At 44.6% G+C, this 18,371-nt stretch overlaps 1 protein-coding gene across 1 annotated transcript; it reads left to right on the top strand.

Annotated features, from left to right (window-relative positions):
• Positions 1-1,274: 1,274 nt before the first annotated feature.
• LOC128655211 (spindlin-Z-like) lies at positions 1,275-2,178 on the top strand. The gene has a single exon (XM_053708891.1). The coding sequence runs from the start codon at positions 1,275-1,277 to the stop codon at positions 2,061-2,063; it is 789 nt and encodes a 262-aa protein (XP_053564866.1). The 3' UTR covers positions 2,064-2,178.
• Positions 2,179-18,371: the final 16,193 nt, after the last annotated feature.

Raw genomic sequence — 18,371 nt, 5'->3', positions numbered from 1 at the left:
AGCACTAGTCACCCCTTATATCAACGGGTACGGAGACCTGTTTTTTGCCTTTCCGATATGGTGCCGGACACCCCTGAATGAAAAAAAAAGGTAAGATTTGGACTAGTGACGCACATTTTATGCACGCTGTGGCAATTGCAATTTGCAATAAAAATAATCTGCTAACAACCACTACCTACGACCACACCTGACTCCTGAAGTCATGCTTCAGTTATTAACTCAAGTTAAATAAAAAAATTTTTTTTTTTATTATGCTCAGCAGATTCAAAACATACCATTCTTCAATCTTCTAGTCATATCACACGACATGTCAAAATGCTGCATGGAAAATGGCAGTGTGCAAAGTCATAATCTTAGTGAAGCTATAAGTACATTACATTTTCTAAAATAAACAACAATACAGAGAAAAAAAAAAAAAAGGAAAGAGGACATATGGCATCCTTTTAAACAATAGATTACATTTAAGGCATTGATTTGAGAAACCCAGAGATAATTTATTGCTACCGGGAAATCTAAAAAAAAAAATGGATTAGACACCCAGTACACTTATTTATCCTTAGGCCTTATTAGCAGAGGCTCCAGGACCCTCAACAAAACCAGCAGCAGGAAAGAGGACATATGGCATCCTTTAGAAAAATAGATTTCTGGAAAGGCATTGATTTTAGAAACACAGAGATCATTAGTTGCAACCGTGCAATCTAAAAAAACATAGATTATACACCCAGTACACTTCTTTATCCTTAGGCCTTTTTAGCAGAGGCTCCAGGACCCTCCACAAAACCAGCAGCATGAAAGAGGACATATGGATCTGGCAGAGGAAATGTAGTGGGGGGAGGGGTTCCAAAGACGAAGGAAAACGAGGAACTGGAATGTGAGGGTATGGGCCGGGTCTGGAAGTTCAGCAGGAGAGCTTGAGGCGGGAGTTGCTGTTAGTGCTGCCGACAAAACCTATGACGGATAAGGCAGGCAGAAAAAAGGGAGGAGGTTAGGACACTAAAAAAAAATATATATCATTGAGACAGAGTACTGCAACAAATCTCAAGGACTGGAGGGACTGTGTAGTAAACTGAATGTTACATCTATGCAGCACTCTTCAGGTTGGAGTAGCCTGACATTGGAACCACTTGGTGTGGATTGAAACACAGAAATCTTGCTTGGATGGTAGACTAAAAGGACACAGTTTCTTTGTATAGACTGGAACAAAAAAGGGTAATTGGAGGAATAGGATTTTTACCCTAGTTTGGCAGCTTTGCTGTCCTTTTATACGCAGATGAATGAAGACCCCATTCGGAAAGGCAGCAGGTCAGAGAGCCAGAGGTGATGCAGCACATGCAGGTGTGTCTGCCAGTATGATGAAAAAAAGGACTTCTCACAAGAAGCATCAAAATAATGTTGGTCCAAGCAAACCAATTTCCCAGCCCCGGAGGAATATTGTAGGTTGCAGAATACAGCATGGTTGGAAAGAAGGTAGTGGCCCAATAACACAATGGAAAGGAACTGTATTGGATCAAGTGCCAGTCAACCCATCCCTTTATCTTATTAAATATGATGGATTTGATTGTGTCTATGGACTAGAACTCCACAAGGACGAGCGAGTGTCTGCTCTTGAAGTTCTTCCAGATAGAGTTGCTTCATCTCGAATTAGTGATGCTCACTTGGCAGACACAATGATTGGTAAAGCTGTTGAACACATGTTTGAAACAGAAGATGGTTCTAAGGATGAGTGGAGAGGAATGGTCTTAGCAAGAGCTCCCATAATGAACACATGGTTTTATATAACCTACGAGAAGGACCCAGTTTTATATATGTATCAGCTATTAGATGACTACAAAGAAGGAGATCTCCGCATCATGCCAGACTCTAATGATTCCCCTCCAGCAGAAAGAGAACCAGGAGAAGTTGTGGACAGCCTTGTAGGAAAGCAAGTGGAGTATGCCAAAGAAGATGGCTCAAAAAGGACTGGCATGGTAATACACCAAGTGGAAGCCAAACCCTCTGTTTATTTCATAAAATTTGATGACGATTTCCATATTTATGTCTACGATTTGGTGAAGACATCGTAGATGTAATATTTGACTTATTGCCAAACAGGTGGATTTATTAAATGTAAAATATGTAGACAAACCTGTCCACTTCTGTCCAATTATGTGACGCTTCAGATTCCAGGCAAGCCCGCAACCCCTTAAATGAAGTAACGCAGTTTTGTTGCTAAGAACAAAAAAAAAAATTTCCACATCAAAAGGAAACAAACCACGTTCTGTGAATTACAACTCATTTTGCATAATGGAATTTATCCTTTAGAAGGAAACTGATCTAGTAGTGGTGAATTCAAACAAAAGAAGCATGGATGCAAGAGACAAACTGGGCGAATTCTGTACATTTTCAAAGTGGGGGAAAAAAAGGTTATAAAAATGTAATTGTTGTATTTCTTAAGCACTCATTCCTCATCAATACAAGTCCAGTTTGATATATCTAACTACTTTAACATAGTTATCAGTATGTATTTAAATTAAAAGTATTTTTCCCAGTGTTACTTATGTCTTATAATGTGGGGAGTGTGGTGCTGCAGTTCAGTTATCCAGCTGCCCAGTGATGTAGGGTTTTTTTTTTTTCTTTGGTCCCTCTTGTTACAACTTTCTGATTCATAATATTTTGTTACTTTTTGTACCTGTTTTGTCAGAAATCTTGTTATAGTACAACAATTGACAACTTATTTCCATTTTTTTTTATCCCATCCCAGTAAAAACGATTATTCAGCAAAAAAAAAAGAGGACATATGGCATCCTTTTGAAAATTAGATTACAGGAAAGGCATTGATTTTAGAAACACAGAGATCATTAATTGCAACCGTGAAATCTCAAAAAACATAGATTATACACCCAGTACACTTCTTTATCCTTAGGCCTTTTTAGAAGAGGCTCCCGGAGCCTCAACAGAAACAACAGCATGAAAGAGGACATATGGCATCCTTGTGACTAATAGATTACAGGAAAGGCATTGATTTTAGAAACCCTGGGATAATTTGTTGCAACCGTGAAATCTAAAAAAAGATTGATTAGACACCCAGTACACTTATTTATCCTTAGGTCTTTTTTTAGCAGAGGCTCCAGGACCCTCCACAAAACCAGCAGCAGGAAAGAGGACATATGTCATCCTTTTGAAAATTAGATTACAGGAAAGGCATTGATTTTAGAAACACAGAGATCATTAGTTGCAACCGGGAAATAGAAAAAAACATTGATTAGACACCCAGTACACTTCTTTATCCTTAGGCCTTTTTAGCAGAGGCTCCAGGACCCTCCACAAAACCAGCAGCACGAAAGAGGACATATGGCATCCTTTTGAAAATTAGATTACATGAAAGGCATTGATTTTAGAAACACAGAGATCATTAGTTGCAACCGTGAAATCTAAAAAAACATTGATTAGACACCCAGTACACTTATTTATCCTTAGGCCTTTTTATTAAGAGGCTCCCAGAGCCTCAACAGAAACAACAACATGAAAGAGTACATATTGCATCCTTGTGAATAATAGATTACAGGAAAGGCATTGATTTTAGAAACCCGTGGATAATTTTTTGCAACCGTGAAATCTAAAAAAACATAGATTAGACACCCAGTACACTTCTTAATCCTTAGTCCTTTTTAGCAGAGGCTCCAGGACCCTCACCAAAACCAGCAGCAGGAAAGAGGACATATGGCATACTTTTGTAAATTAGATTACAGGAAAGGCATTGATTTTAGAAACACAGAGATCATTAGTTGCAACTGGGAAATAGAAAAAAACATTGATTAGACACCCAGTACACTTCTTTATCCTTAGGCCTTTTTAATAAGAGGCTCCCGGAGCCTCAACAGAAACAACAGCATGAAAGAGTACATATGGCATCCTTGTGAATAATAGATTACAGGAAAGGCATTGATTTTAGAAACCCGGGGATAATTTGTTCCAACCGTGAAATCTAAAAAAACATAGATTAGACACCCAGTACACTTCTTTATCCTTAGGCCTTTTTAGCAGAGGCTCCAGGACCCTCAACAAAACCAGCAGCAGGAAAGAGGACATATGGCATACTTTTGTAAATTAGATTACAGGAAAGGCATTGATTTTAGAAACACAGAGATCATTTATATGACCCGGGAAATAGAAAAAAACATTGATTGGACACCCAGTACACTTCTTTATCCTTAGGCCTTTTTATAAGAGGGTCCCGGAGCCTCAACAGAAACAACAGCATGAAAGAGGACATATGGCATCCTTTTGAAAAATAGATTACAGGAAAGGCATTGATTTTAGAAACACAGAGATAATTTGTTACAACCGGGAAATCTAAAAAAACATTGAATAGACACCCAGTACACTTATTTATCCTTAGGCCTTTTTAGCAGAGGCTCCAGGACACTCAACAAAACCAGCAGAAGGAAAGAGGACATATGGCATCCTTTTGAAAAAAAGATTATAGGAAAGGCATTGATTTTAGAAACCCAGAGATAATTTGTTGAAAATGGAAATTTGAATCCAAAAAATGATTCGATGGACACCCAGTACACTTCTTTCTCCTTAGGCCTTTTTATAAGAGGGTCCAGGACCCTCAAACAAAACACCAGCAGGAAAGAGGACATATGGCATCCTTTTGAACAATAGAGTACAGGAAAGGCATTGATTTTAGAAACCCAGAGATAATTTTTTGCAAATGGAAATTTCAATCAAAAAAATGATTCGATGGACACCCAGTGCATTTCTTTCTCCTTAGGCCTTTTTATAAGAGGATCCTGGACCCTCAAAAAAAACACCAGCAGGAAAGAGGATGTATGGCATCCTTTTGAACAATAGAGTACAGGTACAGCATTGATTTTACAAACCCAGAGATCATTTTGGTCAAATGTTAAATAGAAAAAAAAAATGAGTGGACACCCAGTACACCTCTTTCTCCTTAGGCCTTTTTATAAGAGGGTCCAGGACCCTCAAAAAAAACACCAGCAGGAAAGAGGACGTATGGCATCCTTTAGAACAATAGAGTACAGGTACAGCATTGATTTTAAAAACCCAGAGATCATTTTTGTCAAATGTTAAATAGAAAAAAAAATGAGTGGACACCCAGTACACCTCTTTTTCCTTAGGCCTTTTTATAAGAGGGTCCAGGACCCTCAAAAAAAACACCAGCAGGAAAGAGGACGTATGGCATCCTTTTGAACAATAGAGTACAGGAAAGGCATTGATTTTACAAACCCAGAGATAATTTTGGTCAAATTTGAAATAGAAAAAAAAAATGAGTGGACACCCAGTACACCTCTTTCACCTTAGGCCTTTTTATAAGAGTGTCCAGGACCCTCAAACAAAATACCAGCAGGAAAGAGAACATATGGCATACTTTTGAACAATAGAGTACTGGTACGGCATTGATTTTAGAAACCCACAGATAATTGTTTGGAAAAGTGAAATAGCCCCAAAAACCATGCTTGGACTCCCACTCCAGGTCGTTCTCCTTCAGCTTTTTTATAAGAGGGTCCAGCACCCTCAACATAAACAACTGCAGGAAACACCACCACATATGCCATCCTTTTGCACAAGCGAGTACAGGTATGGCATCCATTTTAGAAACCCAGAGATAATTGAGAGGAACCAGGAACATTTTTCAAAAAATTTGCTGGGGCACCCATTACAGGTCGTTCTCCTTCAGCCTTTTTATACCATGGGCCATGACCCGCAACAGCCACAACAGCAATAAACACCACATATGCCACCCTTTTGCACAATAGAGTACAGGTATGGCATAGATGGAACACGGAGATAATTTAGAGCAACCAAGAGATGGATAAAGATGCTTGGTCGGTCCTACTCTTTCAAATTTGTGGCATTTTGCATTCAATTTAATGGTCCACCAGATATGAGTGGTGTGCTAAGTTGTACAATTCGTAACAGTTTAATCACTAGTGTTATGTGCCTTATTTTTTTTATTTGAGTTTTGTACCCACATAGCTGCAGCAGAGGCCAGAAAAAATCGGAATGTACAAATGACTGAAAAATTTGGGTATTGTTGTAGCAACTGCTGTAGCAGCGGCCAGAAAAATTTATGTTTGTAAAACATTTATAAAGTGCCCTAAAAGCTTGTGGCTTGAACACTAGTTGTTGGCGGATAAGTCAAGCAAGTCCTCCGGCTTTATAAAAAAAAAAAAAAGGTCAGCCTGTGTACCAGTTGTAGCCCAAGCCAGCTCATCTCATCATCAGGCCTTTTTTATTCAAATGTATCGCCCAATGTCAGTCCCTTCGGGATCCAGCCCTCATTCATTTTTATAAAAGTGAGATAGTCAAGGCTTTTTTGACCTAGGCGACTTCTCTTCTCAGTGACAAAACCTCCTGCTGCACTAAAAGTCCTTTCGGACAGGACACTTGAAGCGGGGCAGGCCAGAAGTTCCATTGCAAATTGGGATAGCTCAGGCCACAAGTCCAGCCTGCACACCCAGTAGTCAAGGGGTCCATCGCTCCTGAGAGTGTCGAGATCCGCAGTTAAAGCTAGGTAGTCTGCTACAGTGACGTGCAGTGAGGTCAGAGGCAGGTGAGGCACTGGCTAGGATATGCCTTCATTCTTTAGATATCCTTTGTTGAAGAAATAACAATGTACATGGGTGAGCCAATCACATGAGGTATCTATTGTGCAGCCACCAATCAGCAGCTACTGAACATATTTAGATATGATTTTCAACAAAGGATATCAAGAGAATGAAGGAAATTAGATATTAGACTTAAATTGGACAGAGGGGGTGGGAGAGACAGGGAGAGAGAGACAGAGGGGAAGAGAGAGAGACAAAGAGACAGAGGGGAAGAGACAGAGACAAAGAGAGACAGAGGGTAGAGAGACAGAGAAAGAGACCATGGGGGAGAATGAGACACGTAAGGAGAGAGACAGAGGGGTAGGGAGAGACAGGGAGAGAGAGATGGATAGAGAGAGAGAGAGAGAGAGAGAGACAGAAAAAGAGAGAGAGAGAGAGAAAGAGAGAGAGAGAGAGAGAGAGAGAGAGAAGAGAGAAGAGAGAGAGACACACAGGGGGAGAGAGAAAGAGAGACAAAGAGAGACAGAGGGTAGAGAGACAGAGAAAGAGACCATGGGGGAGAATGAGACACGTAAGGAGAGAGACAGAGGGGGTGGGAGAGACAGGGAGAGAGAGATGGATAGAGAGAGAGAGAGACAGAAAAAGAGAGAGAGACACAGAGGGGGAGAGAGAAAGAGAGACACAGAGGGGAGAGAGAGAGACAGAGGGGGTGGGAGAAAGGGAGAGACAGAGGGGGAGGGAGAAAGGGAGAGACAGAGGGGGAGGGAGAGAGAGAGACAGAGGAGAGAGAGAGACAGGGGAGAGAGAGAGACACAGAGGGGAGAGAGAGAGATAGAGGGGAGGGGGAGAGGGGAGGGGGATAGGGAGGGAGGGAGGGAGAGCGAGAGAGAGAGACAGAGGGGGAGGGATAGAGAGAGAGAGACACAGAGGGGGAGAGAGAAAGAGAGACACAGAGGGGAGAGAGAGAGACACAGAGGGGGTGGGAGAAAGGGAGAGACAGAGGGGGAGGGAGAAAGGGAGAGACAGAGGGGGAGGGAGAGAGAGAGACAGAGGAGAGAGAGAGACAGGGGAGAGAGAGTGAGACACAGAGGGGAGAGAGAGAGATAGAGGGGAGGGGGAGAGGGAGGGAGAGCGAGAGAGAGAGATAGAGGGGGAGGGATAGAGAGACAGAGGGGGAGGGATAAAGAGACAGAGGGGGAGGGATAGAGAGACAGAGGGGAGAGAGAGAGATATAGAGGGGAGAGAGAGACAGAGGGGAGAGAGAGAGAGACAGAGGGGAGAGAGAGACAGAGGGGGGAGAGAGAGAGCGAGAGACAGAGGGGGAGGGATAGAGAGACAGAGGGGGAGGGATAGAGAGACAGAGGGGGAGGGATAGAGAGACAGAGGGGGAGGGATAGAGAGACATAGGGGAGAAAGAGAGAGAAAGAGAGAGACAGAGGGGGGAGAGGGGATAGAGAAAGACAGAGGGAAGAGAGAGACAGGGGGTAGAGAGAGAGAGACAGGGGGGAGAGAGAGAGAGACACAGAGGGGAGAGAGAGAGAGACAGAGAGGAGAGAGAGAGAAGAGAGAGAGAGAGAGACAGAGGGGGAGAGAGAGACAGAGGGGGAGAGAAAGAGAGACACAGAAGGGAGAGAGAGAGACAGAGGGGGAGGGAGAAAGGGAGAGACAGAGGGGGAGGGAGAAAGGGAGAGACAGAGGGGGAGGGAGAGAGAGAGAGACAGAGGGGAGAGAGAGAGACAGAGGGGAGAGAGAGAGGAGAGAGAAAGAGAGACACAGAGGGGAGAGAGAGAGACAGAGGGGGGAGAGAGAGAGAGAGAGAGAGGAGAGAGAAAGAGAGACACAGAGGGGAGAGAGACAGAGGGGAGAGAGAGAGCAGAGAGACAGAGGGGAGAGAGAGAGAAGAGAGAGAGACAGAGGGGGAGAGAGAGACAGAGGGGAGAGAGAGAGAGAGAGAGAGACAGAGGGGAGAGAGACAGAGGGGAGAGAGAGAGACAGAGGGGAGAGAGAGAGATACAGAGGGGAGAGAGAGAGAGAGAGAGAGAGAGAGAGAGAGGGGAGAGAGAGAGAGACAGAGGGGAGAGAGAGAGACAGAGGGGAGAGAGAGAGAGAGACAGAGGGGGAGGGATAGAGAGACAGAGGGGAGGGATAGAGAGACAGAGGGGAGAAAGAGAAAGACAGAGGGGAGAGAGAGAGACAGGGGGGAGAGAGAGAGACAGAGGGGAGAGAGAGAGACACAGAGGGGAGAGAGAGAGACAGGGGGGAGAGAGACACAGAGGGGAGAGAGAGAGACACAGAGGGGAGAGAGAGAGACACAGAGGGGAGAGAGAGACACAGAGGGGAGAGAGGGAGACACAGAGGGGAGAGAGAGACACAGAGGTAGGGGAGAGAGAGACACAGAGGGGAGGGAGTAGAGAGAGAAGAGAGAGAGAAGAGAGAGACAGAGGGGAGAGAGAGAGAGAGAGAGAGAGAGAGAGAGACAGAGACAGAGGGGGAGAGAGAGACAGAGGGGGAGAGAAAGAGAGACACAGAGGGGAGAGAGAGAGACAGAGGGTGAGGGAGAAAGGGAAAGACAGAGGGGGAGGGAGAAAGGGAGAGACAGAGGGAGGGAGAAAGGGAGAGACAGAGGGGGAGGGAGAGAGAGAGAAAGACAGAGGGGAGAGAAACAGAGGGGAGAGAGAGGAGAGAGAAAGAGAGACACAGAGCGGAGAGAGAGAGACAGAGGGGAGAGAGAGAGAGGAGAGAGACAGAGGGGAGAGAGAGAGAGAGAGAGAGAGAGAGAGAGAGAGAGAGAGAGAGAGAGAGAGACAGAGAGAGAGAGAGAGAAGAGAGAGAGAGACAGAGGGGGAGAGAGAGACAGAGGGGAGAGAGAGAGAGACAGAGGGGAGAGAGAGAGACAGAGGGGAGAGAGAGAGAGAGACAGAGGGGAGAGGGAGAGAGACAGAGGGGAGAGAGAGAGAGGGGAGATAGAGAGAGAGAGACAGATGGGAGAGAGAGACAGAGGGGGATGGAGAAAGGGAGAGGCAGAAGGGAGAGAGAGAGAGAGGGGAGAGAGAGAGAGAGGAGAGAGAAAGAGAGGAGAGAGAGAGACAGAGGGGGAGATAGAGAGACAGAGGGGAGGGATAGAGAGACAGAGGGGAGAAAGAGAGAGACAAAGGGGAGAAAGAGAGAGACAGAGGGGAGAGAGATAGAGAAAGACAGAGGGGAGAGAGAAAGACAGAGGGGAGAGAGAAAGACAGAGGGGAGAGAGAGAGACAGAGGGGATAGAGAGAGACAGAGGGGATAGAGAGAGACAGAGGAGAGAGAGAGAGACAGAGGGGGGGAGAGAGAGACAGAGGGGGGAGAGAGAGAGACAGAGGGGGGAGAGAGAGAGAGAGACAGAGGGGAGAGAGAGAGACAGAGGGGAGAGAGAGAGAGAGACAGAGGGGAGAGAGAGAAGAGAGAGAGAGAGAGACAGAGGGGGAGAGAGAGACAGAGGGGGAGAGAAAGAGAGACACAGAAGGGAGAGAGAGAGACAGAGGGGGAGGGAGAAAGGGAGAGACAGAGGGGGAGGGAGAAAGGGAGAGACAGAGGGGGAGGGAGAGAGAGAGAGACAGAGGGGAGAGAGAGAGAAGAGAGAGAGAGAGAGACAGGGGAGGGGAGAGAGAGAGACAGGGGAGGGGAGAGAGAGAGACAGGGGAGGGGGGAGAGAGAGACAGGGGAGGGGGGAGCGAGAGACAGGGGAGAGGGGGGAGAGAGAGACAGGGGAGGGGGATGAGAGAGAGACAGGGGGGGAGAGAGACAGGGGAGGGGGGGAGAGAGACAGGGGAGGGGGGAGAGAGACAGGGGAGGGGGGAGAGAGACAGCAAATTGAGCACATACCTTTAATCTGCAGCTCTGCTAGCCATGGTGACACTGTCTGACTCAGGCACTTCACACTACGGCACCGGGCAACTGCATTACAGAGCACACAGGCAGCTTCTTTCCCCTCAGCAGGAAATGACAGTTTGAAATCAGAACGTTGCCCCAGGTCACCATGGCAATGCTCTGATTTAAAACTGTCATGACTAGGAGACAGCGTCACAGCACAGGCAGAAGAAGGAGGGTTGTACCGGTGGGGGGGGCGAGGGGGGGGCGGGGGCGGCCCGGGGGCCGCGGGGGGGTGGGGGGGGCCTCAAGAAAAAAAAAAGTTGAAAAAAAACAGTTGGTAAAAAAAAAATTACACCAGTACCAATACATCAATACATAGTATGTGTCACTCACCACCGGCACCTATACAATTCCATTTCCAATACACATACACACTTGACGTGACAGTCTGAGTCTCTCTCTAGTGTTACCTACCTCAGACAGCACAGCATGCAGTGCCAACAGTGTCACACAGTCACAGCCGCAGGTGATGTTTGCTCTGAGTCTTCTCTGTGCCTCCCTCACATATTTCCCGCCCAGCAAGTCAGTCAGCCCGCCCCAGACCAGAGAGGACATGCTCCTGTATCTGATTGGCTGAGGGGCGGGCAGGGCTCCAGAGGCTTCAAGAGAGAAGCCTCCGGTGGGAGCGGTATGGGCTGCAAAGAGAGTGAGCGCTTAGCCACTGGGTGGCACTGTGGCACACTCTCTCTAGCAGCCCATACTATACACATTCATATTGCGCAATGGAAGGGTAGCTGGCCTCTACTTCCTTGCGCAATATGAATGTGATTGAGGGTAATCAGGTAGGCCGTATAGAACTCCCCCGATAGGGAGATTAAAAGGGATTAAAGTGCTAAGAATAGTACTAATATAAACACAACCTAGTTACGATGGTTCAAAAACTGCATGTCTTGTTGTTATATTTGGTGAGGGTAATCAGGCAGGCCATATAGACCTCCCCCGATAGGGTGAGTAACAGGTATTAAACTAATAAGAACAGTACTACTTAACACAACCTAGTTACCATGGGTCCCAGACAACATGTCTTGTTGTTATATTTGGTGAGGGTAATAAGGCAGGCCGTATAGACCTCCCCCGATAGGGAGAGTAAAAGGGATTAAAGTGCTAAGAATAGTACTAATATAAACACAACCTAGTTACGATGGTACCAAAACCGCATGTCTTGTTGTTATATTTGGTGAGGGTAATCAGGCAGGTCATATAGACCTCCCCCAATAGGGAGAGTAAAAGGGATTAAAGTGCTAAGAATAGTACTAATATAAACACAACCTAGTTAACATGGGTCCCAGACCGCATGTCTTGTTGTGATACTTTGACAGGGTAATTGTGCAGACCATATAGACCTCCCCCAATAGGGGGAGTTAAAGGGATTAAAGTGCTAAGAATAGTACTACTACTTAACACAACCTAGTTACCATGAGTCCCAGAACGCATGTTTTATTATTATACTTTGTCAGGGTAATTATATATCTAACAAATCTATCGATTTATCTTCTATCGATTCTATCTATCAATCTATGTATATCTATCTATCTATCAAATCTATCTATCTCGTGCCCGGACTGTTTTGAGACAGCCACTTGTGTTTTTGACAAATTTGAAGTAGGAGGACAGACTAATCACAGGGATTAAACTGCTATGAATAGTACTACTTAAGACAACCTAGTTATACCAGTACCAACATGGGTCCCACACCGCATGTCTTATTATTATATTTGGTCAGGATAATCATGCAGACCATATACACCTCCCCCGATAGGGGGAGTAACAGGGATTAAAGTGCTAAGAATAGTACTACTTAACACAACCTAGTTACCATGGGTCCCAGACCGCATGTCTTATTATTATATTTTGTCAGGATAATCATGCAGGCCATATACACCTCCCCCGATAGGGGGAGTAACAGGGATTAAAGTGCTAACAATAGTACTACTTAACACAACCTAGTTACCATGGGTCCCAGACCGCATGTCTTATTATTATATTTTGTCAGGATAATCATGCAGGCCATATAGACCTCCCCCGATAGGGGGAGTAACAGGGATTAAAGTGCTAAGAATAGTACTACTTAACACAACCTAGTTGCCATGGGTCCCAGACCGCATGTCTTATTATTATATTTTGTCAGGATAATCATGCAGGCCATATACACCTCCCCTGATAGGGGGAGTAACAGGGATTAAAGTGCTAAGAATAGTACTACTTAACACAACCTAGTTAACATGGGTCCCAGACCGCATGTTTTGTTGTTATACTTTGTCAGGGTAATCAGGCAGGCCATATAGACCTCCCCCGATAGGGGGAGTAACAGGGATTAAAGTGCTAACAATAGTACTACTTAACACAACCTAGTATCCATGGTTCCCAGACCACATGTTTTATTATTATACTTTTTCAGGCTAATTATATATCTATCAAATCGATCTATTTATCTTCGATCGATTCTATCTAACTAGCAATCTATGTATATCTATCTATCAAATCTATCTATCTTGTGGCCGGACTGTTTTGAGACAGCCACTTGGGTTTAGGACAAATTTGAAGTAGGAGGACAGACCAATCATCTTCATTGATCTCCCTGTTCCAAAAATGCAGGCCATATAGACCTCCCCCGATAGGGGGAGTAACAGGTAGTAGTAAACTGCTAAGAATAGTACTACTTAACACACCACGGGTCCCAGACCGCATGTCTTATTGTTATACTCTGTCAGGGAAATTATATATCTTTCAAATCTATCTATTTATCTATCAAATCTATCTAACTATCAATCGTATCTATCAAATGTATATTGCATCTATTGATCGATGTAATTCGTATCTATTAAATGTATATTGCATCTTTTGATCTATGTAATTTGTATCTATCAAATGTATATTGCATCTTTTGATCTATATAAATTATATCTATCAAATGGATATTGCATCTATTGATCTATGTAATTCGTATCTATCAAATGTATATTGCATCTATTGATCTATGTAATTTGTATCGTTCATATGTATATTGCATCTTTTGAGCTATGTAATCTATGTATCTATCTATCTATCATATCTATCTATCTCATGGTTGTGCAAATGGACTGTTTGCGGTTGTTTGCGGTGCGTTACACTTGGAGTTTGGTCTGTCACTGTGAAGCGGGCGTAACCCTTACACTACCTGATCGATACAACATCATAACTGATGTTTTAAAGCACGTTATTCCAAACTATTTAGGAATGTTAGATGATTTATGCCCTTTAGGGGTTAAAAGCAGACTCTGCTTCAACTATGTAATTTTCCATGGGAGTTTTGCCATGGATCCCCCTCCGGCATGCCACAGTCCAGGTGTTAGTACCCTTGAAACAACTTTTCCATCACTATTGTGGCCAGAAAGAGTCCTTGTGGGTTTTAAAGTTCGCCTGCCTATTAAAGTCAATGGCGGTTCGCCCGGTTCACCGGTTCGCGAACAGTCGCGGAAGTTCGAGTCCGCCGTTCGCGAACCAAAATTTTTAGGTTCGCGACATCACTACCAGTGAGGACGCTCCTGAACCTGAATCCAGTAAGGACACTCTTGAATCTGAACCCAGTGAGGACACTCCTGAATCTGAATCCGGTAAGGACACATTGGATATTGAACCAGAAGTTGGCAAGACCTGGTAAGATCTTGTCCTGCTATTTGCTGATAACTGGGTATAGCTTTTCATTTTGGAGTACATCTAAGCCTCAGCCAAGAGGTTTATTCTGATCCAGAAGTGGATAATCATATGTCTAGGATTGGGCTTGGCCTTTTCATTGGGTGTGTGCATTGTCATCTGTCATGAAGTACATTCACCTATCAACCCTGAAGACGATTCCGTTGTTGGAAGCTCATCATATGTTACACTCAAGTTTCCTCATGATGACTACAAAAAGATGAATTCAAGCTTTCTCATGACTACAAAAAGATTTTTTGCTTTCATAATTTTCCAGCTCTTTGGATTCCAGAAATCCATAGCCTAGGCATTTTCCTTTTGCTTTTTCAAGACATCTCCAACCCCCCTCCTTGCAGCTTCTACCTGCTCTCCATGTTGTTGTTATTGTTCTCTCTCCATTTGGATTGCATTGGGTGCCTCAAGGTTATCTTTAAGGAGGGGGCTCTGTCACATATGCCTGCCTGCTATCAATGTCCCTTTAAGACTGCCTTCCCTGCTTCTGTCAATCATGCTGTTTTATGTGTAGTCTGCATTCATTCTACTGCTGGAACTTACATGTCTAATTAATTATTCATACACCTGATTCTCTCCGCCTCTATTTAAGTCAGGTCAGGCCTATTGTGCTTTGCACTAGCTTTGAAGTTTGTTCCAGATTTACAGATCCCTGTGTTTGTTCCAGCATGGACATTCCTAGAGATATTCAAGTTACAGCATTACCTACCTGCTAAAGCCTTATTTCTACTAAACTGAAAGTAACCATATATTTCCTGCATTGTTTCCTGGACACTGCTATTATACTAACTCGGAACTCAATCTAAATCACAAGTTTGTATTTTGCTATAATCATTCTCTGATGGCTACAACTGACTCTTTCTCTGAACATTTCAACTATTCACTGCTACAAGTTGTCATTGCTAAAATATTCTCCTGCAAATATATATTTTCAAAATTATGCATTTATGTGTTCAGTTAAACTGCTTTCCTCTAATTCTGCAATATTTGCCACAACAGTATTAAATGCTTTAACTTTCAACTTGTCTATCATCTATTCTGCTCTGCTTATTACTCTGGCATATAGCTCTAACTAATAGTGTGTGCTGTGAACCTGCAGCAACTCCATGCTACTATGGATCACAATCTGTTTCCTTTGAAGCCTCCCTTAATATCTTGTATTGTTTTGTTTTACACTTCATGAATCCTGCAGCAACTCCTAGCAACTATGAGTCAAAGTATATATTATCTGTTTCCTTTGAAGTCAGAATATATTGCATACATATGTTTCAAACTTCATCAACCCTGCAACTCCTTGCAACTATGAATCACAGAATCTCAACTATCCACGTCCAGGATACTCTTCCCCAGGTCAGGGGTCGGTGTCTCCAATTCCTTAACACTGCCCCGAGGGTCTGTCTCCTGAGCGGTTATACACCAGAATGTGACAGACTGTAGGCAGTATGTGGGAGTTAATAGAGGTGTCCTAAGGAGTGTTGTAATGCTTGTGAGATATTCCACTATCAGACTGAACTCGGCCAGTAGTCTTCTTATCCCGGCATCGAGCTGGAATGATAGGGAATATCCCAGAGTAGAGAAAGTTTGCAAGATGAGGTAAGCGGCACTCACCACAGGCAGGATAGTTTTCGGCAGGAACAGGCAGGGAATCAGAGAAAGGCAGTTCAAAGGGTAAACCACTAGAATGGTCAGGCAGACAGGGTCTTGCAACAGAGAGGCAATCCAGAGCAATAGGGTTAATCAAGCAGAGTAGTCAGACAGACAGGGTTCAGCAATAGAATATAAATCCAGCAGTTTAGGGGTAAGCAGGCAGAGTGGTCAGACAAGCAGAGTTCAGCAGCAGTATATAAATCTAGCAGTTCAGGGTTAACCGGCAGAGTGGTCAGACAAGCAGAGTTCAGCAGCAGTATATCTGTGCAGCAATAATAACACCCAGGAGAACACTAAGAAACACCTATACTTGGGCAGAGAATGTAAGTGAAGCAAGTACTTACATAGCTGCCGATTCGCACTAAGGCCCCAACTTATCAAAGGTCTTGCGGACCTGATCCGACACTGCGGATCAGGTCCGCAAGACCTCGCTAAATGCGGAGAGCAATACGCTCTCCGCATTTAACACAACGCCGCCCCCTGCTGACTCGCGGCCAAGGTTATGGAGCAGCGGTCTTTAGACCACTGCTTCATAAGTTGTGTTTCTGGCGAGTCTAACACGGCCCTTCAAGCTCCGTATGGAGCTTGATAAATGGGCCTGCAAGAACTCAAGGACTCGGTTTCATAGAGGAGCAGATGTGTGGCGATGATGTCATCGCCACATGCTCAGAAAAACTGCCGGATCCCTGGCAACCACCAGAGCATCCTAGGCAATGAGCAGAGAGGAAGCGGTGCATCCCTGGCAACAGCCAGGGTGGTGCAACAATTGTAGGTTAGACATTGCCTAAGTATAGGCGGTATTAGCGACTTAGCTGGGCAATTCAGGCATGTGTAGGTAAGACGCGACGTAAGTGTAGGCGGTCAGGGGGAGATATCTGTGAGCAGCAGGGAGAGTGTAGGTTAGCACTGACATAGGTGTAGGTGGTCGGTGGGAGCTAGCGAGGCAGTGACGTAGTTAAAGGTAGGTTAGGTGTGACGTAGTTATAGGCTTTTACGGGAGAATGAATGGTGCATGCTAATGGGAGTAGGCTGCACCAGTGTAAATTTTTCTTAGCATTGAAGTGCAGGTTGCCAGGAGCTATCAGCTGTCAAGACTACATTGCCTGAGGTAGTTTGAGTAGGTGTAGTAAAACTTAGGTCCCACAGGCAATATTTGGAATGTGACTATAATGAAACTAATTTTAGTTTCAGTGAGAGCAATGTCTGCGCTGTGTAGGCCCACTTAAATATCCCCAATGCAAGTGGTGACGTCACACTCCTATTGACATCTAGGGTAGAGACATCACTGCTCGCTGGCATTGACAACAGATCGATGAACTGCTAGGCCGACGAGGCCAGTATGTCAGTTTCTCGTCAGTCTGTCGATGTTTTGAACATCTGGGCCAGAGAGGGAGAGGCAGATAGACAGACATAGAGAGATAGGCAGACAGAGACCCTGATGTTCAAAGCATCAAGAGACCATTAGGTGACTGCTTCGATCGCCTTGTCTGCATCGCAGTTGACGGTCTGTCAAAAAATTCTATAAAAAAGGGGCATGTCAGAGCAATGCTGCTGAGTGGTGATGTCTCTCTCTTATAAATCAATAGGAGCGTGACATCACCGCCCACATCACCACTTGTCTGCATTTTACTGTGGGGGGCTGTATTTGAAGTCTGCTTACACACTGCAGACAGTGCGCTCACTGAAACTAAAATTAGTTTCACTGTTGACACACTTCAAATATTGCCATGGGGTCCTAAGTTTATTTGAACCTACACTAAATAGCTCAGGTGATGTAGTATCAGCAAGCTGATAGGTAGCGAAGCAAACATATTGAACATATTGATCTTGTGTCAATGTATCCAAAGTAAAGCTACTCCCACTAGCACGCCTCACTAACTACCCCTGAATGCCTATACCTATCTATGTCACATTTAAGCTGCACTCCTACCTGCTCCACCTCGCTACCTCCCACCGAATGCCTATACCTGCATCACAGCTAACCTACACTCCCCCTGCACCACCCAGCTAACCCCCTAACCGCCTAACCAACACACCCTCAGAATGCCCAGCTAAGTCCCTAATACCGCCTACACTTATGTAATGTCTAACCTACACTCTTCTGTGTAAACCCCAGCTAACCCCAACATACTGCCTACTGTCAGAAAAATACTTTATACTAACTAATAAACCTCCCCATTATAACTATGAAGCTATGTCACTAAAATTATAATCAACTATTAAATAATGTGTAACAGAGATGCGATAAAACCTCAGCAGCTGACCACTGGGGTGCGGCTCCTGGAACTCAGTGCCAGATCGGAATTGATCCCCGGTCTGCTGCGGGTGGTGACATCACGCTCCCATTGACTTCTAAGGGAGATACATCACCGCTCGCTGGCACTGCTCGGCCACACCTCTTTTCCTTAAATCCCTCGGCCAAGGCTGATAAGGCCAGTAAGGTAGTATCTCAATAGTCTGTAAATGCTTTAAATATTGGGGCCAATGAGAGAAAAGTTATGTGGGGGGGGAAAGAAAATGCTGAGAGTTAAAGGGACATGAAACCTAAAATTTGTCTTTCATGATTCAGATAGAGAATAT

The sequence above is a fragment of the Bombina bombina genome, chromosome 4 (assembly GCF_027579735.1).
Source record: "Bombina bombina isolate aBomBom1 chromosome 4, aBomBom1.pri, whole genome shotgun sequence".
Classification (NCBI taxonomy): Eukaryota; Metazoa; Chordata; class Amphibia; order Anura; family Bombinatoridae; genus Bombina; species Bombina bombina.
Note: the sequence above shows the minus strand (reverse complement) of the source record. Positions and strands in the feature narration are given on the sequence as shown.